The sequence below is a fragment of the Pelophylax lessonae genome (genome assembly GCF_965119305.1).
Source record: "Pelophylax lessonae genome assembly, chromosome: 11".
In the NCBI taxonomy this organism is placed as follows: Eukaryota; Metazoa; Chordata; class Amphibia; order Anura; family Ranidae; genus Pelophylax; species Pelophylax lessonae.
In genome coordinates this window covers 199,022,672-199,045,013 of record NC_138778.1, presented here as the reverse complement: position 1 = coordinate 199,045,013, position 22,342 = coordinate 199,022,672, and the positions used below count along the sequence as shown (strand labels likewise).

The 22,342-nt window shown below is 46.4% G+C and overlaps 1 protein-coding gene across 1 annotated transcript in view; it reads right to left on the bottom strand.

The window, feature by feature from the left end:
* CDH4 (cadherin 4) overlaps positions 1–22,342 on the bottom strand; it is a 1,089,940-nt gene that overhangs the window by 38,208 nt on the left and 1,029,390 nt on the right. Inside the window, exons 9-11 of the mRNA XM_082271591.1 lie at positions 15,074–15,259; positions 11,311–11,564; positions 5,074–5,216 (exon numbers count right to left, since the gene is read on the bottom strand). Of these exons, the coding sequence (XP_082127717.1) occupies positions 5,074–5,216; positions 11,311–11,564; positions 15,074–15,259 (583 nt within the window). The remainder of the gene's footprint in view (positions 1–5,073; positions 5,217–11,310; positions 11,565–15,073; positions 15,260–22,342) is intronic.

Sequence of the window (22,342 nt, the reverse complement as noted above, 5' to 3'; positions counted from 1 at the left end):
GACTAGGTTAATGCGGCCAATCAGGGTCAAGGGGAGAGTAGCCCAGGAGCGCAGCTTGGTCCCGAATTTCAACAACAAGGGAGATAAATTAAGATCGCAAAAGTCTCGAATGTCAGGGGATATCACTATGCCCAGATATTTGAGCCTGTCAGTCCAACACAGGGGCAAGGACGGGTCCGCGTGGGCACGGGCCCCCGCGTCCACCGGAAGGATGAGCGACTTGTCCCAGTTCACTCGCAGGCCAGACAAGGTGGTGAAGACTGCCAACAGATCCAGGGCCGAACGGAGCGACCGGCCGGGGTCCCGGAGGAAAAGGATAATATCGTCAGCATAAAGCGCCAACTTTTCCTCCAAGGACCCCACCCGGATCCCCCCGACCGCCCCGGAACCACGAACAGCCGCCGCCAGAGGCTCAACAGCCAAGGAAAACAAGGCAGGCGAGAGAGGGCACCCCTGGCGAGTGCCCCGCGCGATCGAAAAGGGACAAGACAGCCTCCCCCCCAACTTAATCTGAGCACTGGGGTGAGCATAAAGCATGGCAATCCATTTACAAAAAACAGGGCCAAAACCAAACCTGTCCAGAACTAACATCATATAGGACCAGTCCACCGAATCGAATGCCTTTTCTAAATCAAGTGCCACCATCACACGTGTACTCTGAGCCTCCGCTGGGACCTGCAAATGAGTGAACACTCTGCGTATGTTAATATCAGTGGATTTGCCTGGCATGAAGCCAGTCTGGTCCATGTTGACCAAGTAGGGAAGGACCTTCATCAATCTGTTAGCAAGCAGTTTGGTAAGTATCTTCAGGTCATAATTCAAAAGGGAAATGGGCCTGTAGGCCGAGCACAAAGTAGGATCCTTCCCCGGTTTATGAATTAAGACTATGTGCGCCAAAGACATGGACTCCGGGAGAGCTCCCAAGTCAAGGCAAGATGCATAGGTCTTCAAAAGCCTAGGAGCTAGTTCAGAGACATACATCTTGTACCAATCCCCCGGCAGGCCATCGGGACCAGGGGTCTTCCCAGGGGGAAGGGAGCGAATAGCCAGCTCGACCTCCTCCAACGTGAAGTCCGCCTCCAGGAGAGCCACGTCCTCCGGGGCTAAGGTGGGCAGCGCCAGCTCCCCGAGAGACCCCAAGTCCCGACCCCCCGGCGGGGGGGGGTCCGCCCGGTACACACGTTCATAGAAATTACGAAATTCCAGGAGAATATCAGCAGGATCCCGAAGAACACTGCCATCCGCAGATTGTATGACTGGAACCACCGTCTGGAACCTAGAGTCCGCGGACAAGTTAGCCAAAAGCCTGCCGTTCTTGTCCCCGGACTCGAATATCCTGGCCCGCAGCGACCCCACCTCCGCCTCAGCGGCCGATGACACATGTAGGTGCAACGCCCTCCGAGCCTGGGCCAGGGAGGAGGACGCCTCAGGGGAGGGATCCAAGGCAAACGCAGCCTCGGACTCCTTAACCACTGCCTCCAATTCCGTCCTCGCCGAGGCGCACTCCACCCGCGCAGCCTTAATAGCGGAGATATAGTCACCACGAATAGTGGCCTTGAAAGCATCCCAACACACCAAGGCGGATGTGGTGAGGTCATTAACCTCCCAGTACTGGGCAATCTTACCAGACACCCCCTCCACCACCCGTTGATTCTGAAGCCACCCACAGCCCAGCCTCCAGCCACCCCGCTCCCCCGGATCACCCAGCCGCAGCTGAATCTCAAGTGGGGAGTGATCCGAGAGACCGGCGGGCAGGTAGCCGGCCGACAGCACAAATGGCAGGACTGAGGGAGAGCAGAATGCAAGATCTATACGGGAGCCGGAGTGGTGTGACGAGGACACGTGAGAATAGAACCGATCCTGCGGGTGTTTCCACCTCCACAGTTCTGTGAGCTGCAAGGACGAGGCCCAGGTGCACAGCTCAGAGCAGGATTGACGATTCGCATTCGAGGTGTCCAAGTCACCATCCGGGATGCTGTTAAAATCCCCAGCCACAAAGATGCGCTGGGTCGAGAATTCGGCCAAGCGATCATAAATGTGGTACAACACAGCACTAGAAAAAGGTGGGGGGACATACACGTTGACAAAAATAAACAGTTTACCCGCAATCTCAAGAGCTAGGATAACATATTGACCCTTAGGGTCCGTTATAACCCTCTCAACACGACAGGGCAGGGCCCTATGTACCAAAATGGAGGTCCCCCTGGCGTAAGTGGAGTAGGTGGCGTGGAAGGTATGACTCACCCAGCGCCTGCGTAGTGCCAATACAGCACTCCCCGTCAGGTGAGTCTCCTGGAGGAAGACCACATGTGGTTTAGAGGATTGGAGATATTTGAATAGCAAAGCACGCTTGAACTTGCTATTAAGGCCCCGCACGTTCCAAGATAGCACCTTAATGCGGTCAGCCATAGCACTGGGAGAGAAAATTGGGCAGGAGAAATAGGAGCAGCGGCGGGGGAGCCAGGGGCCAGATGAGAGACCAACCACGCCACCCCTCAGTATCTAGTGCAGGGAAGCAAGCAGCTCGGACTGCGACCCACAAGGAGTCAGCGACACACAGTGAAATAGCACATTGCACAATGAATAGTAAAACACAGTACGGGTATGCAGCCAAAAACCAAAAAAGAAAAAAAAGAAAAGACAATAAACAAGAACACATAGAAACCCCTGTCAGCCAGAGAGCAACAGTGCTACAGGCCAACTTCATCCCAAAAACCTAGAAGAAAAAACAACACACTATCGACTAGGAAAATGCCCAGCCAATAGTCATCTGGCACTAGGCCAGGAGGGGAGTAGCCGGAGGGCTAACCAGAGGCAAGGCCGGCCGACAGTCCCAACAGTCCCAAGGACCAGGAACAGCAATCTTGTGGGAAAAGTCTAATAGAGGCCGTCACCAGCCCCAGCTCCAGGGACGCATATGTAGAAAGGGGGAAAATAGCAAAAAAAAAAAATAAGGGCAAAAAATAAAACTACTCAGGGGCATTGATGTGGAGAGTCAGAGATCATCCGGGGAGAGGGAGTCCCCTCCAGTCACAGTCCAACAAGACAACTCAAAAAGGGGGGACGGAGGGGGGAACAGGGAGTCTAGCCAGCAAGGTCAACAGAGTAGGGACAAGGAAGCTCACCGCAGGCTGAGCAACCAAGCGTCCGCGTCATCAGGAGAATCAAAAAACTTGACGGAGCCAGCATGTTGCACACGGAGTCGGCTGGGATAGAGCATGGAATACTTGATTTCTTTTTCACGGAGCCTCCGCCGCACATCATTGAAGGTCTTCCTCTTTTTCTGAAGCTCTGCAGAGAAATCAGGGTATAGATGAACTGCAGCGTTTTCGTAAGGCAAAGTGTCATGCTTGCGGGCCTCACTCAGTATACGGTCCCTGTCACGATAGTTCAGGAAGCGGACCAAGAAGGGGCGAGGGGGGGCCCCAGGGATCACACAGGCTGTAGGGACTCTATGTGCCCTCTCAACGACATAGGTGGGAGCCAGGTCAGTAAGGTGCAGGAGGTCCTTGAAAAAACGTTCGGCAAAATCAGCAGGCCTATCCCCCTCAGCCCCTTCAGGCAGTCCCAGCACCCGCACATTATTCCGCCGCTGGCGGTTTTCGGCATCATCCGCCTTAGCTAATAGCATCTGAACTGTGTGCTGAAGGGAGGAAAGGGAGGCAGAGTGCTGGGTAGTGAGGTCCTCAGCCGAGGAGATACGCTGTTCAGTGTCCGTAAGCCTCCCCCTAATCTTGTCCAAGTCAGCCCGGATAAGATTGCACTCCTCCGCCAAATAATCAATCCTGGCCAATAAGGAAGTCTTACTCTGCTCAATGGCAGATAAAATCATGACAGTGTCACTTGCCTGGACCGGGATGGATGCAGATGGAGCAGCAACAGATTCCGCCGGGAGCTCCATGTTGGTAAGTAGAGCACGCAGGCCTTCCAAGATGGCGTCCGGAGGCACCGCCGGCGGGGAGGCCGGCTTCTGTTTCGCAGCGGCGGCCGCGGATTTTCCCTTCCCGGGCATGTCGGACGTAGCCCACGGGTGTCCCGACCCTCCACAGGTCCGGTAACGGCAGGCAGAAGCGGGGTGAAGGATGAGAGAAACGAAGGATTAGTCAGGGTCCCCGGAGCTCCAGGCAGGCACGTCTGGTCCGCTCTACATCCGGTCACGCCCCACCCAATGAATAAAATTTAAAGTACAAACCATAACTTACAAAGCCATCCTCAATTAACTCTGCTACATCACTAGCCTGATCTCAAAATATGCCGCTCTCTTCAGTCCTCCCAAGACCTCCTGCATGATTTCCAACAGCAGCCCTGCCCCTGGTCTTAACATATACAGGAGTGCAGAAAAGTACAGGCTCTATAGTCTAAGACATGGGCCAAATTGAGTGTAGTGAAATTTTCTCGGGCCGTATATAAAATATATACTATAGTTAAGGCATATAAGTAATAAAATGCTGCCGCGCCCTTCCCACGCCGCTGCACCCCCCGCACTAATTTAACACAACTAGAGGATCAGTATACAGAGGTTTATACAGAGATAATAAATGAACACTCTAACCACCATGACCACTTCAGTGATTTGAAGTGGTCATGGTGGTAGGAGTCGGAAACACTGCACATGCTCCCCTCCCCTCTTAGGCAGCCTCTGCCTACCGTTAGTGGGAAGCTGCTGTGGCCATGCCCCCGACCCGACTTCCTTCCTCCCCGGCAAAAAAAAAAAATTGTCAGGGGACAGTGGGCCGCATTGCCTGCGGTTCTGGGCCGCAGGTTGGACATGCCTGGTCTAAAAACTGACTTGGCCTGTCACCTTTTTGGTGGTATAAGGGTTTTATAAACTCTTGCAAGCGTTTTTAGTAATGTAGTACAAAGTGATGATGATGTGAAAAGTACTCGAACATACAAGAGGCATTCATATTTGAGTTTACTGAAGTCAGATCAGGGAAAAATGAAATCATCATTGCTTTCTGCACCACCTTATTAGAGAAGCATGACTGCATCTGCATCCTATAGATAAATCCCAAATGTGATTAGGTTTGTTATATTTCACCCCCTGGATAGTTTGTTAGTATGCTCACTCACCGTTATCTGTGGCTAGGAATTTAGCTTCGTAAATGTCATCTTTCACAAAGGGCGATTCACGGTCTAGCACAGCGGTAGTAAACACTTGCCCATTTGAGGCATTGATGGCGAGCCAGTTTGCCGGGTCGTACAGCTTAGAGTACCTACAGGAGATAAAATACAAGGATGACCTGTGGTGACTGTATACTTCCTCCTCCTGTTACTAAACCTAAAGGCTCCACTTTAAAAAAACGGGTCTGGCTGCCAAACGAGAGTTGTGTTTTCTTCTGCTCTGTGCCTCAGGACAGACATTGGTCAATGCAAAGTGGCTTTTCACTTGCTACAATTGAATTTGAGCCTGCCTGGACTCAGCCCAAGATTTTTTTTTACACAGGGACGGAGCCAGCCGAGGCCGCTCAGCTCCTAAAACTTCAGACGGCTTCTGCTCTCGCAGCCTTCCAAACTCATTAAGAGAAGTCTTGGTTACTGATGGAACCAATTTTCTTCTAAGATTGACCTGAATGTGTACATTTAAATCTTGAGTTTCAGCGTCGATAAGCTCGGGGGCACTTATTGTATAGTTCATCGTGCCTCCCAAGGAGGAAACAAAAACAACACAACAGGGGACAGCAAGCTCAGACTCTATTCATCAAAGCTCTGTTTTACGATTTGTACAGATTTCAAACTCTGCTTCTTTTTATTGCCTTAAAGGACACGTTCAGCCATGCTTAAAGGATATGTCCAGCCTTGAATAAACACAGGTAATAAAGTACTATTTTAAGTTTTGAGCAATTTGTAGAATAAAGAGCACATGCTTATGATCCCCCCACTGCTGCTATAGTTATGTAACATTGCTCGCCTGAAAAGCACTTGAGGGAAACTTGTCACAACTGACCTTTCCGTGTGGGCTGATCCTTGAACTCCAACTAAATGGCCCAGCGGTGGGGGAAGGAGGAGGGGGGCCAATCTTCCCCGGGGGTACCCCACTCCCCCTGAAAGGTGCCAAATGTTGCAGGGGGGGGGGGGGGGGGGAGAAAGCAAACAAGCGGAGCTTCCTTCTTTTGGGTAGAACTCCGCTTTAAATAGCTTTTTTGGTTTGTAGTGCCCAGATGCAGTGCAGTTCTGCTTTAATTCTAGATTACTGAATATCTGCAGCAAGCAAAGTTAAGGTAAGGACAGAACACCCCCTCCCCTAACTATAATCCAATAAAAAAACAAACGAACATTGAATAATGATGTGTAGGGGGCTCATGTACAACAAAGACATCTGAGGTTGTAAGAATAAGCATAGGCCTGCGCACAGGGTGTGCTGGGTGTTCCTGGGCACTATATTAAAGGCTAGGTTCGAATTTAGGAACAGGTTACACCTGTATTTAGGGTGTAATGTAATATGATCCTTATCAACTGCATCCCGTCACCAGAGTGTCCTCCCTGCGAGAGCAGGTGGCGTTCATATGTGTTTGACCTTTGGGGTGCACACCCTAATGAAATAGGCTGCACACACCTATGAGAGTAGGGTACTCAAGTAGAGGTTAGTGGCTGCTTTTATACATTGAGGAAAACCTTTGAGAGCTTGATCAGAACACCGGGAGCTAGTGGTAGAGTGATTTATAGTACAGTGGGAGTACTAGTTCTTAGTAAATGGAGAGACTAATGGCACTTTTTCACTGCAAGTACCGGCTCGGCTCTACTCGGCGCGGTTTGCTTTTCCACCGCTGGTACTGCATGGTACGGTGTTGGAACGGTTCGGTATGGTATGGTTTGCTTTTCCACTAAAGTAGTACTAAAGTTAAGTGGGTGGGATAACAACGATTCTCTGACCAATCAGTGGCTAGTAGTGACTGCATGCAAAGGATTGTGGGATATGGTACCGGGTATGGTTCCTCTTGGAACCACAATCGAGGTGGTACTGTTTTTGAGAGCCGTACGGTTCGGTTCCATGCAGTGGAAAAGTGCCGCCGTACCGTACCGTACCAAACCGTTCCTACACCGTACCATGCGGTACCAGCAGTGGAAAAGCACAAAAGCGAGCCGAACCGTTCGGTTCCATGCAGTGGAAAAGAGCCTTAAATGGCAGACCAGCTCACAGAAAGATCTGGAATACCTACTGGCAGGAGGTAGGAACACCAGTCTATTGACTTGTCCTTTGTGTATGTTGTGGCAGAGTGAAATTTTGGTGAAGCGACCACCCTTTACAGGGGACATGTTATCTTCGGAGGTGGCACATTTATGAAATGTCACATATTTCAAATGCACAGCTCTTTTTTTTAGAAACACTGGCTGTTTTAGAGAAGTGGTTCCAGGACCTGGACATGTAGAAAGTGTCCTTTGACATGTGTGCTAGAGGAGGCTCTCTGTAGTGAAACAGTGGGAAAGACAAGACCCCTTCGTATTTCTGACTTATAAAAGCTACCTTCACTTTAAAGCCTCGTACAAACGCAACGAATTTCCGCCGACCAGTCTTTTGTCCAGAGTGGTGTCTGTTGGTAGGAATGTGCTCTAGACTGCACACGAATTTTCCCGTATTCTACAGAATTCTGACAGAATTCTACTTCAGAAGTGATGTCATGTGTTGGATTGTGTTCTTTCATCTATGTGTTATTTCATCTATGTGTTCTTTCATCTCTGAGCATGCCTAGTCTTGCTCATAAGATTTTTCCCCGTCGAAATCTGTACTAATGAGACGAAAATCGGACATGTGTTGACGGTCGACAAAAATTTTATAGCCTGCACACCAGAATTTTTTCGGCCGAAAAGTCGGAGTCGGTTGTCGGATGCACCATACTAACAAGCCGAAAATCGGCAGATCGGTCGTCGGACGAATTTTCCCGGCTGAATTTCTACTCGTGTGTACGAGGCTTAAAAGCGTGACAGGTACACTTAACTGCTGCAAGGAAAGGATTTCAACATGTCTCAATTTTTTTCAACAAACCGAAATAGCCTCCTAGTCATCAGTCTTTCCTACAGCAAACAATAAGATATAAAAAAAAAGGAGGGAGAAAGGGGGCAAGGGTCTGCAACCTTAAAAATAACAGCCACAGGGAGAGCAAAACACCTTGTGACAGTTTTAGAGCTAGAACCTGGAACAAATGCGAAGAAACTGGCTCGTTAACTGAGAACGTCTTTGTAAAAGGCATCATTATATGTACAGAATGGACAGTAAGCGGAGCTTCTATGAGTCAATATAATCATCTTCTCTGTCAACTGGCCGGGCCCCCAAGTGAAGGACCTGAGCCACATAATGATTGTAAAAATGTCACGAGTGAAGTGTGGGTAATTGGACTCGCACCAGCTGGACACTATCCTTTTTCTTCCTCATAATGAAAAAAATAAAAAAGCTAAAGTACGGTAAAAATCCTGAAATGGAAATCAATATACCGTCCCAATCTTCCTGTAGGTGACCCCTTTTGTCACCTTTCTCTCCTTGGAGGCCATATTACACCTGAACAACTAGGGGATACTTAAGCTGACCACATCTCTCCCTGACACAATTTAACAATGAACCGAAATCAGAAACATAGGTCTCACAAGCTGCTCGGACATATCGTTCTGACAGAAAGGTCATCACTTTGAAGGCCCAGAGGATGTCATTAGAGCAATGCGGCGCTGGGACATTGTCCGCTAATAGATTTAATAACGTGTGCAGAGCGGTTGGCCTGTGACCTTGCTAGAATTGCTCAGGTTAAGTTGTAGCATTAAAGACTTTGTGGACGGTGTGTGGATCTGAGAGTAGATGGCTATGCTGATAGCAGATTGATGTGTCCCTCTGAATTAGGATATAGCAACTCAGTATCGTAAGCAGTTCAACCAACTTAAGCGTCACTTGTGACAATTTTCGATGTTCAGGGTTTGGTAATAATACACAAGAAGAGTTGGAGAAAAACTGCAGTGTGTCCTAGAAATTTGGATGAACACGGGCTGAACTTCCATTGGCCACAATTCTCTGGAACAGATTTTTCCATGTATGGTGGGTGTAAATTACTACTATAAAACACTAGTCAAGCAAAATTACCGAGCATGGGGAGGGAAAGGACAAATCTGACTGATTGTGACGGACAGCAGAGAATTCTACCAGCAGAGGAGTTTCTCAACAGAGAAGGAGCCATCCTAATTAATGGGCATTTCCTCTAGGCACACTCGCGGCCTTGCTGCCCGATATCTAATGTTCTATAATAGCTGATATCCCAACCCCTCTGGGAAAATTGATAATTGTTTTCCTGAAAGAAACCAAGGAGGACCAATATTCCTTGGCAATCCTAGTTGGAGAACACACAGAAATAAGAGGACATTCACCCAATCAGGAGGATTCTGGCTACATCAGGTTTAGATATTTAGTCTGTAAAAAGCCCCACCCATTTCTATGCAAAAGCCAAGTAGTGAGACATTTGCTCATATTTAAAAGGCTTGAAAACTGCCAAGACTCGCAGTAATCCTAATGGTGCTTGCCTTGCAAAAGCTTTGTTTTTCTTTTTCCAATGAAGACGTTTGACTGTTGCTCGTGAAAAGATTTTCATATGATAATGATAAGTTCTGAATGGAAAGGCCTGTTGCCAGGTATCTGCTAGCGATGCTCAAGCTGGTCAGGTTACTTGCTTTCATTGGAATTTGTAGGGCAGGCCTTTAATTGGGTGAAATACAGTATAATACATGCTGAAAATGTGAATCCTAGATGCCAAGTGTTCTCGAACCCTCAGAAATGAATAATCTCTCCTACCTAAAAAAAGATTAGGTCCATTGCATTGATAAAGATATTATCCCAGCTCTATTTCTAGGTAACAGCTTCTTTAAAACTAAATTAATAAGCAGTGCTGCAAAAGAAATAAGTATTGTAGCTTCTGCCCTTTTTTCTACAAATATACTTTTTTTTATTAGCTTGGAAAATGTGGGTTGAAGTCCAAGCCCGTTTTTTGCACACTACCATTGTAAGGCTAGAAGTGGTGAACTAAAGTCAGGCAGTAAAGTCACAGTCTAAAATACATCCAGTCCACCCTTACTAAGGAAGTCGAGCGTCTTGGACGTATGACGCAACGTGTATAGGGGGGCGGAGACTTTCGGACAAACTGGAACCTGGCAGCCAGCTCCGTTTGAGGTTATGAGACAAGCGCTTAAGCCTGCACTGCTTTGAAAGTGCAAACCCATGTGAGTTTTATCATTGTATTTCCCAATAAAAGGAACTTTTTAAGCAGAGAGCATTAGATTTCTGCCTCTCTTTTATAGGTTATCCCGGATGAGGCTGGGAAGTGATCAGAAGCAACGAATATATCCAATCCATTGAGCGATCCTTATGGAAAACGATCTATAAGAGAGAGATCTTGAACCCTTAGAGCAGTGTTTCCCAACTCCAGTCCTCAGGGCACACTAACATGCCAGGTTTGCAAGAAAACTGAAATACATCACAGGTGATATCATTTGCTGCTCAGTGATTGCAGTACTCTATTCTGAATCTACCCAAGGTAATACAAATCTGGCCTGTTAGTATGCCCTGAGGACCGGAGTTGAGAAACACTGCCTTAGAGGAACTGCTCACTCGACCTGGTGGTAAAACACGGGTCTGAGTTTCAGGCGAGCGGCCTTCTTTGGGTGGTGGTGGCGGAAGCACTAGCACTTCCAAGCATCTTCTCCAGCCTATTTTTTGCACAGGGCAGAGGAAGCTACTAATGGACTGATATATTCTGGACATTCCATTGCACTTTAAGAAAGTTTTATGCACTATTTATTTGGCACATTTTGTCATTTTGCACTTTATAAATTTCTGTGCACATAGCCACTTTGATTATCTTCAAGCACTTTACTCAGTTTATTTTGCACAGTGGCATTGATACTTGGCACATATTAGTGCTGTACCTTTTTTTAATTATAGTCTAAAATACATGTTCAACTATCCTACCTGCCAAAATATTTGTTATTCTGTTTAGTCAATTTGGAATAACTGGCCTAAATGGGGTCCTTTTTATTGGCCTTAGGTGAGCCTATCGCTTCACATGAGTCAACACGGCACAATTTTCCGAGCTCCAGACCAAATCATGTGGCTTAATCATTAATGCAGAGAGTCTACTGTTCTTAATCAGTTACGAGACAAGAGTATTTAACTATGCTGCCCTTATGTTCATAGACAATTACAAATGTTAACATAACAGCAGGAGTTTTATTACAGTCACACTAACACAGCTATTATATCTGAAATCAAAATTAAAAAAAGAGCACATTCCTTTATATATGTGGATGACTGGCACCATGTTACGATGTTATGTATCATACCGTAGAGCTTGCTGCAAGGAGCGGTCGGGATCCACTGCAGAAAAAGTGGTCAGCAGTCTCCCAGCAGGCTCTCCCTCCAGTTGTCTGATTGGGTCATTTCGGTTGGGAAAGTAAGGGGCTTCATTTACGTCCATTACGGCGATGGATACCGTAGATGTAGATTGTAGGGACATCTGGATCCCACTGGCCAGAGGTGCTTGATTGGTCACCATAATGTTTAGTGTAAAGGCCTTGTTCATCTCAAAGTCTACTGGCTGAAAGGAAAGAGATGTAACATTCATAAATGGTAAAAACCACCCAGACTCACGGTGATGTCTAGGTCATTCCTAAATGCACAAAACAGAACTGGATACTAACATTTATGGGTAAACACAGCAGGGATAGTTGATCCAGGGAATATCGGATTGCTTCCTGGGGAATCAGGAAGAAATTTTTTTCCCCCTTCTGGAGAAATTGGATCATGCTTTATTTTTTTAATTTTTTTGCCTGCTTCTTAATTAACTGTGGATATTAGATTGTGGATATGGAGGTTTTTCTATAGGTTGAACTAGATGGACTTGTGCCTTTTTTTTTCATTCTGACTAACTATGTAACTATGTATTTAGCTGACAGTTCATATATTCTAGAACTAGTGAATAATATGTGCATTATATATACCGTGGGTATAGAAAAGAATCACCCCCCCCTTTAAAAGAATCACGTTATTGCTTTGCAGGCTAAATTGAAGGCAGTCACATTTGTTTTATCCAGCTGTATTTACTCAGTGCAATTTATAAAGTTAATACATCCAAGAGAAACATATAACATCAACATGTCAGAAAAAAAATAAAACAAAATAAAAAATAACCAAAAACAGAATCAATGAGTTAGAAAATGGATCACCCCCCCCCCCCCCCCTTTGTGAGTATTTTGTTGGACCATATTTTGCTTAAATTACAGCCTTTGGTCTGTTGGGATCAGTCTCTACTAACTTTGCAGACTTTCCAATATTTGCCCACTTTTCTTTGCAGAACTGCTCAAATTCAGTTAAATTTGATGGTGACCGTTTGTAGACTGCATTCTTCAAGCCACTCCACAGATTTTCAATGGAGTTTAAGTCTGAGCTCCGACTAGGCCATGCGATTTCATTCACCTTTTTCTCCTTCAACCCCTGTGTGGTCATTTTTGCTGTGTGCTTTAGGTCATTGTCATGTTGGAAGGTTAACCTTCTTCCCATTGACAACTTTCTGAGAGAGAGCAGCAGGTTTTCCTCAAGAATTTGATGGTATTTTGTCCCATCCATTTTTCCATCTATCCTGACAAGTGCTCCAGTCCCCGCTGCAGAGAAACACCCCATAACAGGATATTACCACCTCCATGCTCTGTGTTATTTGGACAGTGAACTTTATTGTTTGGTTTTGAGGCAAAATCATAAAATTTTAGTCTTATCTGAAAACCTTAAATGCACCTTTATGATTCTGAGGACACATGGAAAAAGTGGTTATGCTCAGATGAGACTAAAATTGACCACTTGACCTCCAGAAGATATACCCCCCTTCATGACCAGGCCATTCTTTGTGATAAATCAGTCAATGGACATAGAAGAATCAGTTTCTCATTTGTTTTTGGCTTCTGGGTCACATATGCGCAGTACCAACAGTTCAATTTTTAACGACTTGACCTCCGGAAGATATACCCCCCTTCTTGACCAGGCCATTCTTTGCGATACTGCACTGCGTTCCTGTAACTTGACAATTTCACGGTCATGCAACGCTGTTTATAAATTACATTTTGTCCCTTCCCCCAACAAATAAAGCTTTCTTTTGTGCTATAAATATAAAAACTGACAATTTTGAAAAAAAAAACAACATTTTACTTTCCGCTATAAAACCTAAATAAAATAAAAAATATATGAAAATTAAAACTTCTTCAAAAATTAAAAAGATTTGTATTCTGCTACATATCTTTGGTAAAAAATCCCAATATGTGTATACTGATTGGTTTGCGGAAAAGTTAGAGCCTCTACAAACTATGGGATATATATGGGAATTTTTATTTATTTATTTTTATACTAGTAATGGCGGAGACCAGCGGCTTATAGCAGGACTGCGATAAACTGTGGACAAGTCTGACACCAACTGAAACTTTTGACACTATTCAAAAAGCAGTGACACTACTACAATAGTTAGTGCTAAAAATATGCACTGTCACCGTACTAATGACACTGGCTGGGAGGGGGTTAAACATCTAGGGCAATCAAAGTGTTAACTGTGTGCCTAACCAGTGTTTTTGTGTATTGTATGTGCTGCTCCCTTTGCAGGGACACAGAATCCATCCCTTCTCCCCCTGTCAGAATGGAGATCTGCCTTGCTTAGATCTCTGTTAGGGGTCTCTGTCCGACAATCAGCGAGTGCCGGCAGACATCCAGTGCCCGTCGCCCGCAGATCATCTTCTACTGTGTGAAAAATCACAGTAGAAGTGGCCTGCCAGCAGCGCATATGTGTCCCCTGTAGGAGGAAGTGCAGAATCACGTACAGGCATATATACACATGGTTCTGCACAGAAGAGCCACCCTGTAGTAGTAAATCTGCAATTGGTCGGTCAGTAAGTGGTTAAAATAATCCTTGTCGATCCTGCCATGGAGGTCCTTGTTCAGGCTTTTCCTGCTACATGGTGACAATGCCCTTGTCCACCAATTGTGCCTTTGCATTGATATTTTGTCACACGGGCTTCTGATGGATACACTAACCATTGTTGTCACCATCAGGAGACACACCATGGGAAGTGCTGTGCTGCCATCACTAGACTGAATGTATAGCTGCATAGAATCTGCAGCAATCCGATCTTCTTTTTCATTGTTTGTTACACTGTTAATGGAACTTCCAGCCAAAAGATATTTCTTTGTTTTGGACAGACTGAAAGACTTCTGACTAGCGATCGACCGATATCGGTTTTTTAAAGCCGATACCGATATTTTGGCCATTGAATATCGGTATCGGCCGATATTTTTGTACATTTCAATGTTTTTTTTTTTTTTTCTTGACAGGTACTGTTGTGGAGGGATCTGGGGGTCTAAAAGACCCCAAACCCCTCCTCTGCACTTAAAAGCATTCAAAAACACCAAGTTTGGCTGTTTTGAATGCTGTCATTTTTTTTTAAATTTGCGCCGAGTACCCGGAAGTGATGTCATGACATCACTTCTGGGTTTTTACATGGAGACCCGATCAGAGCCGAATGTGGCTTTGATCGGGTCTTCTCTTCGGCGGCCGTGTAGGATGGTTGCATGGGTCTCCTCTACGTCCCCTCCCGCTCCTTGTAAAGACAGCCGAGCGGCTTCTCTGCCACATCGGTTGTCATTACAAGACAACCGACCATCAGCTATGGACGCCGGTACCGGGGTGATGCCTCTAGCTGCAGGAATCCCTTCCGGTACAAGCACTTTCCCGAAATATCGGCAATATCGGTAACCTCAGGGGTAGATTCCGATATATCGGGGAAAGTGCATATCGGCATTGTCGATAATAGGTCGATCCCTACTTCTGACCTCTGTCAGGATTTTAGTGCTGAGTATGCACCATGTGGGAGTTACTCATGAATTCCTGTCTGAGAGACAATGCTTCCTAATGTGTAGACAGGCACATTGTATATGAACTGTATAGAGAACCTGCTAGATGGGACCATTCTCCCTTTCATTTGTGGACTGTTAAGCTTTAAGTGGTCACCACCCTCACTAGTGTAATATATGTATCCCCCAACTATAATCTCATCACATCTGTCAACCTACCTTCACCACAGTGACGATGCCCTCGTTGGTGACGGGGTCAGTTTTTACAATAAAGTGGCCAACAGGATCACCACTGATGATTTTGTATATGGCGTTCCAGTTGGGCGTATATGGCTGATCCCGGTCTACCACAGTCAGGTTGGCCACAACAGCTTCGATTCGATTTTCTGGAACTACAGCGCTGAACTGTGGAGACATAGAGAACATAGACAACATGAATACAATTAGAATTGCTGAGTAGGGCAGAAGTGCCTCAGCCAACTAGAAGGCCTAAATCTCTACAGATTGCAAATAACTCTTCTAGACCTGGATTATGTTGGACAGGATCTTAAAGCAGAGTTCCACCCAAAAGTGGAACTTCCGTTTTAGGTACTAATAACCCCCAGACATGCCACATTTGGCATGTCATTTTTTTTTGGGGGGGGGGGGCGGGTACCTAGTTTTGACAGATACCCGCTCCCACTTCCGCTTGGAGCGCCGCAGCGCCCTGAACGGAAGTTCTCCTCTCCCCCTCCCTCCAATCTTCTGGGACATGTCAGAGGTCCCAGAAGATTGCCGGCCAATCAAGATGCGCAGCGCAACTCGCGCATGCGCAGTGCATACCCGGCTGTGAAGCCGCAAACTTTCACATCCGGGTGCCCACACCAGTGATGCCGGCGCGGCCGAGACCAGAGGGAAGAGGATCGAGGCTTCGGGCGGCCGCATCGCTGGACCGTGGGACAGGCAAGTGAAAAGGCTGGAACTCCGCTTTAAAGTGGTTGTAAACCTCAGACATGAAATATGAACAAAGCATATCCCTCTGCAGTGATGGCGAACCTTGGCACCCCAGATGTTTTGGAACTACATTTCCCATGATGTTCATGCACTCTGCAGTGTAGTTGAGCATCATGGGAGATGTAGTTCCAAAACATCTGGGGTGCCAAGGTTTGCCATCTATAGTATGTACTTGCCTGAATCCAGACCACTAACTGTCATTTCTATCTTCTGCCTCGTTCCTCTGCTACAACCATGAGTCACTTCTGACAAGTTTTCCTGACACCAAGAGAAAAATGGTGACAGGGGAGGGAACTCCAGTACACAACCTGTGATTGACAGCCTCAGCTCTGTTCCTGTGTGAAGGGGGAGGGTGTCGCCTGCCTCCAATCAGTTCCCAGAGCTCACTACCCTGCATTCAATTGTGCACTCTGAATGCATGTAGGAGAAAGATGGCTGTAGATAGACAGGCACAACTTCTGTAGGAGGATTTGTTTCATCTTTGTGTATCATCTGAGGCCAGTCACTTCACTGGGTATATGTGAGGGTTTACAACCACTTTAACAGGAGTTCATGTCACAGGGAGCTTCTGGAAATCAATGGCATCCCTTCAGTGCTGGCTGGTAGGTCCAAGGCTCCTTCTTCAATAGATTACCTTTACAGCTAAGCCTCAGAAAACCCTCAATAAACAGAAGAATACATACATAGAGGCTGGTTTAACTTCCAAAAAAAAATGTGTAGTTCTCTTTATTCAGATTTACCTACTTTCCTCCACTCCGTCAATATTCCTAATCTCTCCATTTGTATGCCCTCCATTATAGACAATCAACCTGTTACAGTACCGGTCCCAACTCTACACTGGGATACCGGCCCCTGTCTATGTTTAGAACACGGACATTGGACATAACATTGCTGTCACTGGCCATACAGCATTTTATTGCTTAGATATAAAATGTGACCACTGTACCATGCTCCTAAGGTACCAGGCAGCCACACTTCCTCCAGCTGGGCCTATGAGGTTAATGCCAGTCAAACGCTACCCCACCCTCTTTACTGTTTGTATTATGCATATTCCAATCACAAAGACCAGAGGTAAAGTGAGAAAGGGGAAAGTTTCCTCAAGTGTCCTTCCCACTGACAAAGTTGACTGCGTGCCCAGTTTTTGTCTAAAGCGGGGTGTCAAACTCAATTTCATCGCGGGCCGCATCAGCATTATGGTTGCCCTCAAGGGGCCGGTTATATCTGAAAAGATTAGATGTCCAGAGCACCCCACGCCCCCTTACATCCTTAAATGAGATGTCAAGGGCCCCCCCCACCGTCAGAAGTCAAGAGTCACCCACCCTTCCTTACATCACAATGCACCCCCTTACCTTGTGCTGCCGCCAGGAAAAAGATGCGGGTGGATATGAGAATTAGAAAGTGCAGGGTCTGGAGGAGAACCAAAGGAGGGCTGGAATCAGCTTCCAGAGTCTGCCCAATGCTGAGACCAGGGGAGGCAGAGGAAAGGTGGTGTTGCGGCTGCACAGAGAGGTGCAGGATCTGTAGGAGGAGTTCTGCCCTCCTCTCTGCTGCGGACTGCTGAGAAGTGGGGGGGGGGGGGCAAAGACAAGCCTTTCTGCAGCTGCACAGAAGAGTGCAGGATCTGGCAAAGGAGTTCAGTCCTCTGCTGCTGACTACTGAGACAAGGTGGGGGCAGAAACAATGGGGGTGCTGCAGCTGCAGGAGAGGTGCGAGGGCCACATGAATTGGCCTGGGGGGCCAGCGGGCCTTTTGTTTGACACCTGTGGTCTAAAGGTTTTGCTGAAATGTTTGACTGTACCTGTGCCTCATGTTATTGGATGTACAGTTTACCCCACCCTGTGTCTCTATGCAAACAAGAGGGGGGAGGGTGGTTCCCAGGGATATATATATATATATACAGGGCTTTTTTTCTCAGAGAATAGGTGCAGGAACTCCCCCTTCAAAGTTACTCTGTGTCTCCACCCCCTACCCACCCCCAAGCACTAACCCTTGGTTCCACCCCTTCCAACCTCCAAGCACTGAAACTTGGTTCCACCCCCTACCCAGCTTCCAGTACAGCCTCTTTTAGAGAATATGAAACCAAGTATAGTTTTGTATTGGAATGTATGCAATTAGGTTATGATAACAAGAAAAGCAATACAATATATCCCCCACAGCCAGTAGCAATAGACCCCCCCCCCCAGCAGCAGCAAAAGATCTCCCAGTAGCCAACATCAATAGACTCTCTAGCAGCCAGCAGAGACCCCTCCCTAAACAGTAGATCCCTTCTAGCAACAATTAACCCTCAGTATCAAAAGATCCTCCACCAGCAAAAATAGATAGCCAGCATCAGTAGACCCTCCATCACCCATTGGAGGTGCCGGAACTGCGTTCCCTCTGAAAAAAAGCCCTATATATATATATACATACATACATACATATATACATATACACACACACACTGTCTGTTCTTCAATAAAAGTATTATGCTTTTATCCACCCTACACAGAGTTCTGACTAGTGACAGGGTGGGCTGCTGGATTAGGTATTGTCCTGGCAAGGGAGCTAATACAACAAACATACTCCTCAGGACTATGGGGGTCCGTCACACTCCCCTTTCAAATGTCTTTTGTACTGGCATCATCATTTAGAATGCTGGCAGGCTCACACACATACACAATGCATGTCAGTTAATAGGTTGCATCCCCATAAACACAAACATTGGGTGCATCCATTGGAGACAGGTACTCCATTTCATTAATTCAGCCCCTTTAGCTGGTGGGTCACATACAGGATTCACTGCCTGTACTTCTGTCCATTCATTGTGCAAAGCGAGACAAAGGGGAACGCTCAAAGGAACAATAATAAATAAATGCGTTTACAAAGCAGATGGGGAAGTAAAAGCATTTATACACAGGCTAGCAGTTAACATTCCCTTGGCCTTTGCAACAACTCCACAAAGAACAATATATAGAGTAAATAGGCCATAGACATCAATGTACTAAAAGTCCTTAAATTTAGTTCTACTTTGTAGGAATTACATATTATCCCAGCTCACTTTGTTTAACATCAAACGCTTTTTTCTTAAACCTATAAAATGAGATGATTCTGGAATGGTCAGGATTTGATGAGTTGCATCAGGTCAAGAGACGAGACTATGGATGCGTATGATGTGTGTGACATACTTGCCAACTGTCCCTTTTTTCCTGGGACAGTCCCTGCAAATAGTAGAGTGTCCCAGGTAATTTATATTGTCCCTGGAAGCGCCTGTTAATCGCGCTGCCCATAAATGTTACGCAGAAGTAGTCCAGCTGAATGGGAGAATTATTCCAACTCTGCTAATGTGGCCTTAAGTTTGAAATTCCCTTTTTAATTTCCTGTAATTCTCTCTATATTGGAGTAGACTCTATAATCTGATAAACAGGCGAGATTAATTATGCAGAGTGGGCGGAGCTTCATTGAAGTGGGTGTGGTAAGTAATTGATAGCTGCGCTGCAAAGTGTCCCTGGAAATTGTTTTTAAATGTTGGCAATAATGGTGTGAGCTTCTCGGTATTCTACATGCTGATGGAAATCCTAAACAAATCTCAAAGGGGGTTCCATACTGAAAATGATATCAATGGTAGGGAGATCAGGCATAGAAGTGGTGGAGAAAGGAAAGGAGAAGGCTGTGTAAACTGTACCCCCAAATCCCTAGGACACAAATATGGCACTGTGACCCCAGGTTTCTTTAATGTGGCACTCAGGTTCGATCACTGTGGGGAGTAGTGTGGGTGATGCTGCATCCACTGCAGGAGTGCCAGCAAGAGACAACCTCTTGGTTCCCCATGACTAAGCTCCAGGGGAAAATCAAACACATTGGGGGTGTGACCTTGCGGGAGCCCAGGCTGAGGTTGTCTCTCACACCACTATAGGACTCTATGGATGTACAGGGTTGAGGTCAGGACTCTGTGCAGGCCAGTCAAGTTCCTCCACCCCAAACTCGCTCATCTATGTCTTTATGGACCTTGTTTGTGCACTGGTGCGCAGTCATGTTGGAACAGAAAGGGGCCATCCCCAAAGATGGGAGCATGAAATTGTCCAAAATGTCTTGGTATGCTGACACCTTAAGAGTTTTCTTCACTGGAACTAAGGGGCCAAACCCGACCCCTGAACAGCAACCCCACACCATAACCCCCCCCCCCTCCACCAAATCATTTGGACCAGTGCACAAAGCATGGTTCATAAAGACATGGATGAGCGAGTGTGGGTTGGAGGAACATGACTGGCCTGCACAAAGTCCCGACCTCAACCCAACAGAACACCTTTGGGATTAATTAGAGCAGAGACTGAAAGCCAGGCCTTCTCGTCCAACATCAGCACCTGATCTCACAAATGTGCTTCTGGAACAATGGTCAAACATTTCCATAGACACACTCCTAAACCTTGTGGACCGCCTTCCCAGAAGAGTTGAAGCTGGAAAGGGTGGGCCAACTCAATATTGAACCCTACGGGCTAAGACTGGGATGCCAAAAAAAGTTCATGTGCGCGTCAAGGCAGGCATCCCAATACCTGGTAATAGTGTATATTGCTCCTTTTCAGCCCTTAGATGTGTACCTGCATTCGTTTTCTTTTTTTATGTAAGCACATTTTCTACAAGTACAGAAAATACCTGTTGGCATTGGTGGAAATCCAGTGTCCTTGTTACATCCAATGCACTCACCTGATATCTTACATCGAATTCACTCACCTGATATCTTACATCCAATGCACTCAGCTGATATCTTACATCCAATGCACTCACCTGATATCTTACATCCAATGCACTCACCTAATATCTTACATCCAATGCACTCACCTGATATCTTACATCGAATTCACTCACCTGATATCTTACATCCAATGCACTCAGCTGATATCTTACATCCAATGCACTCAGCTGATATCTTACATCCAATGCACTCACCTAATATCTTACATCCAATGCACTCACCTGATATCTTACATCCAATGCACTCACCTGATATCTTACATCCAATGCACTCACTTGATATCTTAAACAATGTTAACGTTCTTCCCAGTTTTCTTCCTTTAACCATATGGTTAGGTTCACATTTGAGCAGTTCTGCATGCCGTGTTTAAAAGGCACAACAGCCCATTCATATGAACAGTCTACTATGCATGTGTGTCCTGTAGGAAAAAGGTGCCTGCATCTTTTTTAAAACACGCCTGCCAAAGCACCAATTTCCAAATGCTAGAAACTGCGTTTTTCAGTTTGTGGGGATATCATGAAGAATTATGGCGCCTCCATGTGCTTTCTTAAAAGAGTGTGTTTTTAGTGAGGTGGTGTGTGATTCGTTCCTCCATAAATGTGAACCTAGCTTTGGGCTTCATGCACACAGGACCTTTCAAAAACTCTCCTAGAAGCCTTTCCTCTTGGCAGGAGCGTTTTGGCAGAAAAACGTCTGCTGCTTCTAAAGGCATGGAACGCTTTTAGATGCGTTTTCAGGGGTCAAATGCTTGAACGTTTATTCTGGCCAGTGGATCGAATTATCATTTATTCTGGTTATTGAAATGAATTAACTCTCAAGCGCTAAACGCAAATGGAAGCGGAAGCGTTAATGCAGGTTTACACACGTTTTCAAGCGTCAAGCATTTTTTTCAGCCAAAACTCTGCTGCTCCTGGACGCACTGGCAGTGTTTTTTTTTTTTTTCCTGCCACTAATCGCTGCTCAAAGTCCATGTATGTATGTATGTATGTATGGTGTAACATGGGGGCCGTTAGCTCTAGTGGTAGATGCATTTTTCGAGGCATTCACGTCAGCTGGCACTTTGATTTCAGGGGATGACAGTCCATTTTAATTAAAAGGCATAAAAGAAAGTCCATAACATATAGAGTTTCCCACACAGGTGTTCTTCTCCAGTCAAGATAGGATAAACAGAAAATGCTAGCCCACCTGGCTCTTAAGCTCTCACTCAGCTTCTTAGTTGCAATACCTCTTCTCTTTATGCTGGTCCCCAGGCCATAAATTCTCCAAAGCTGACAGCTTCACTCTGGCCTTAGTCCTCAGGCCATTACCCATCTCTTGCAGATACACGCACACATGCTCTGGCTGCCACCTGCAGCCTCTGACTCCTCGATCCCTCCTGTCTCTCTTGGGTGGAGCCGCCTCCAACTGGGAGCCCTGAGGTCTTCCTAAACCTTCATTATAAGAACTGTGTGCACCTGAGCACAACCCCTGCTGGTCCTCCACAAAACCCGCACACAGGGTTAGAGATTCCATCCCACCCAAGATACTGTGGAATCTCCCAACTACAGAGCCCCAGGGCCGCCATCAGGGGTGTACAGGTGATACACCTGTATGGGGCCTGAGTGTGAAAAGGGGCCCAAGCCCCGGCAACCAGGAGGTGTGCACAGTGCAAGAGAGAGGAGATGGGATGGAGGAGGTGACACTGCTGGAGGAGGACATGGGATTGGGGAGATGGGGTGGAGAAGGAGGAGGGCATGGGATGGAAGAGAACATGGGATGGAGGAAAT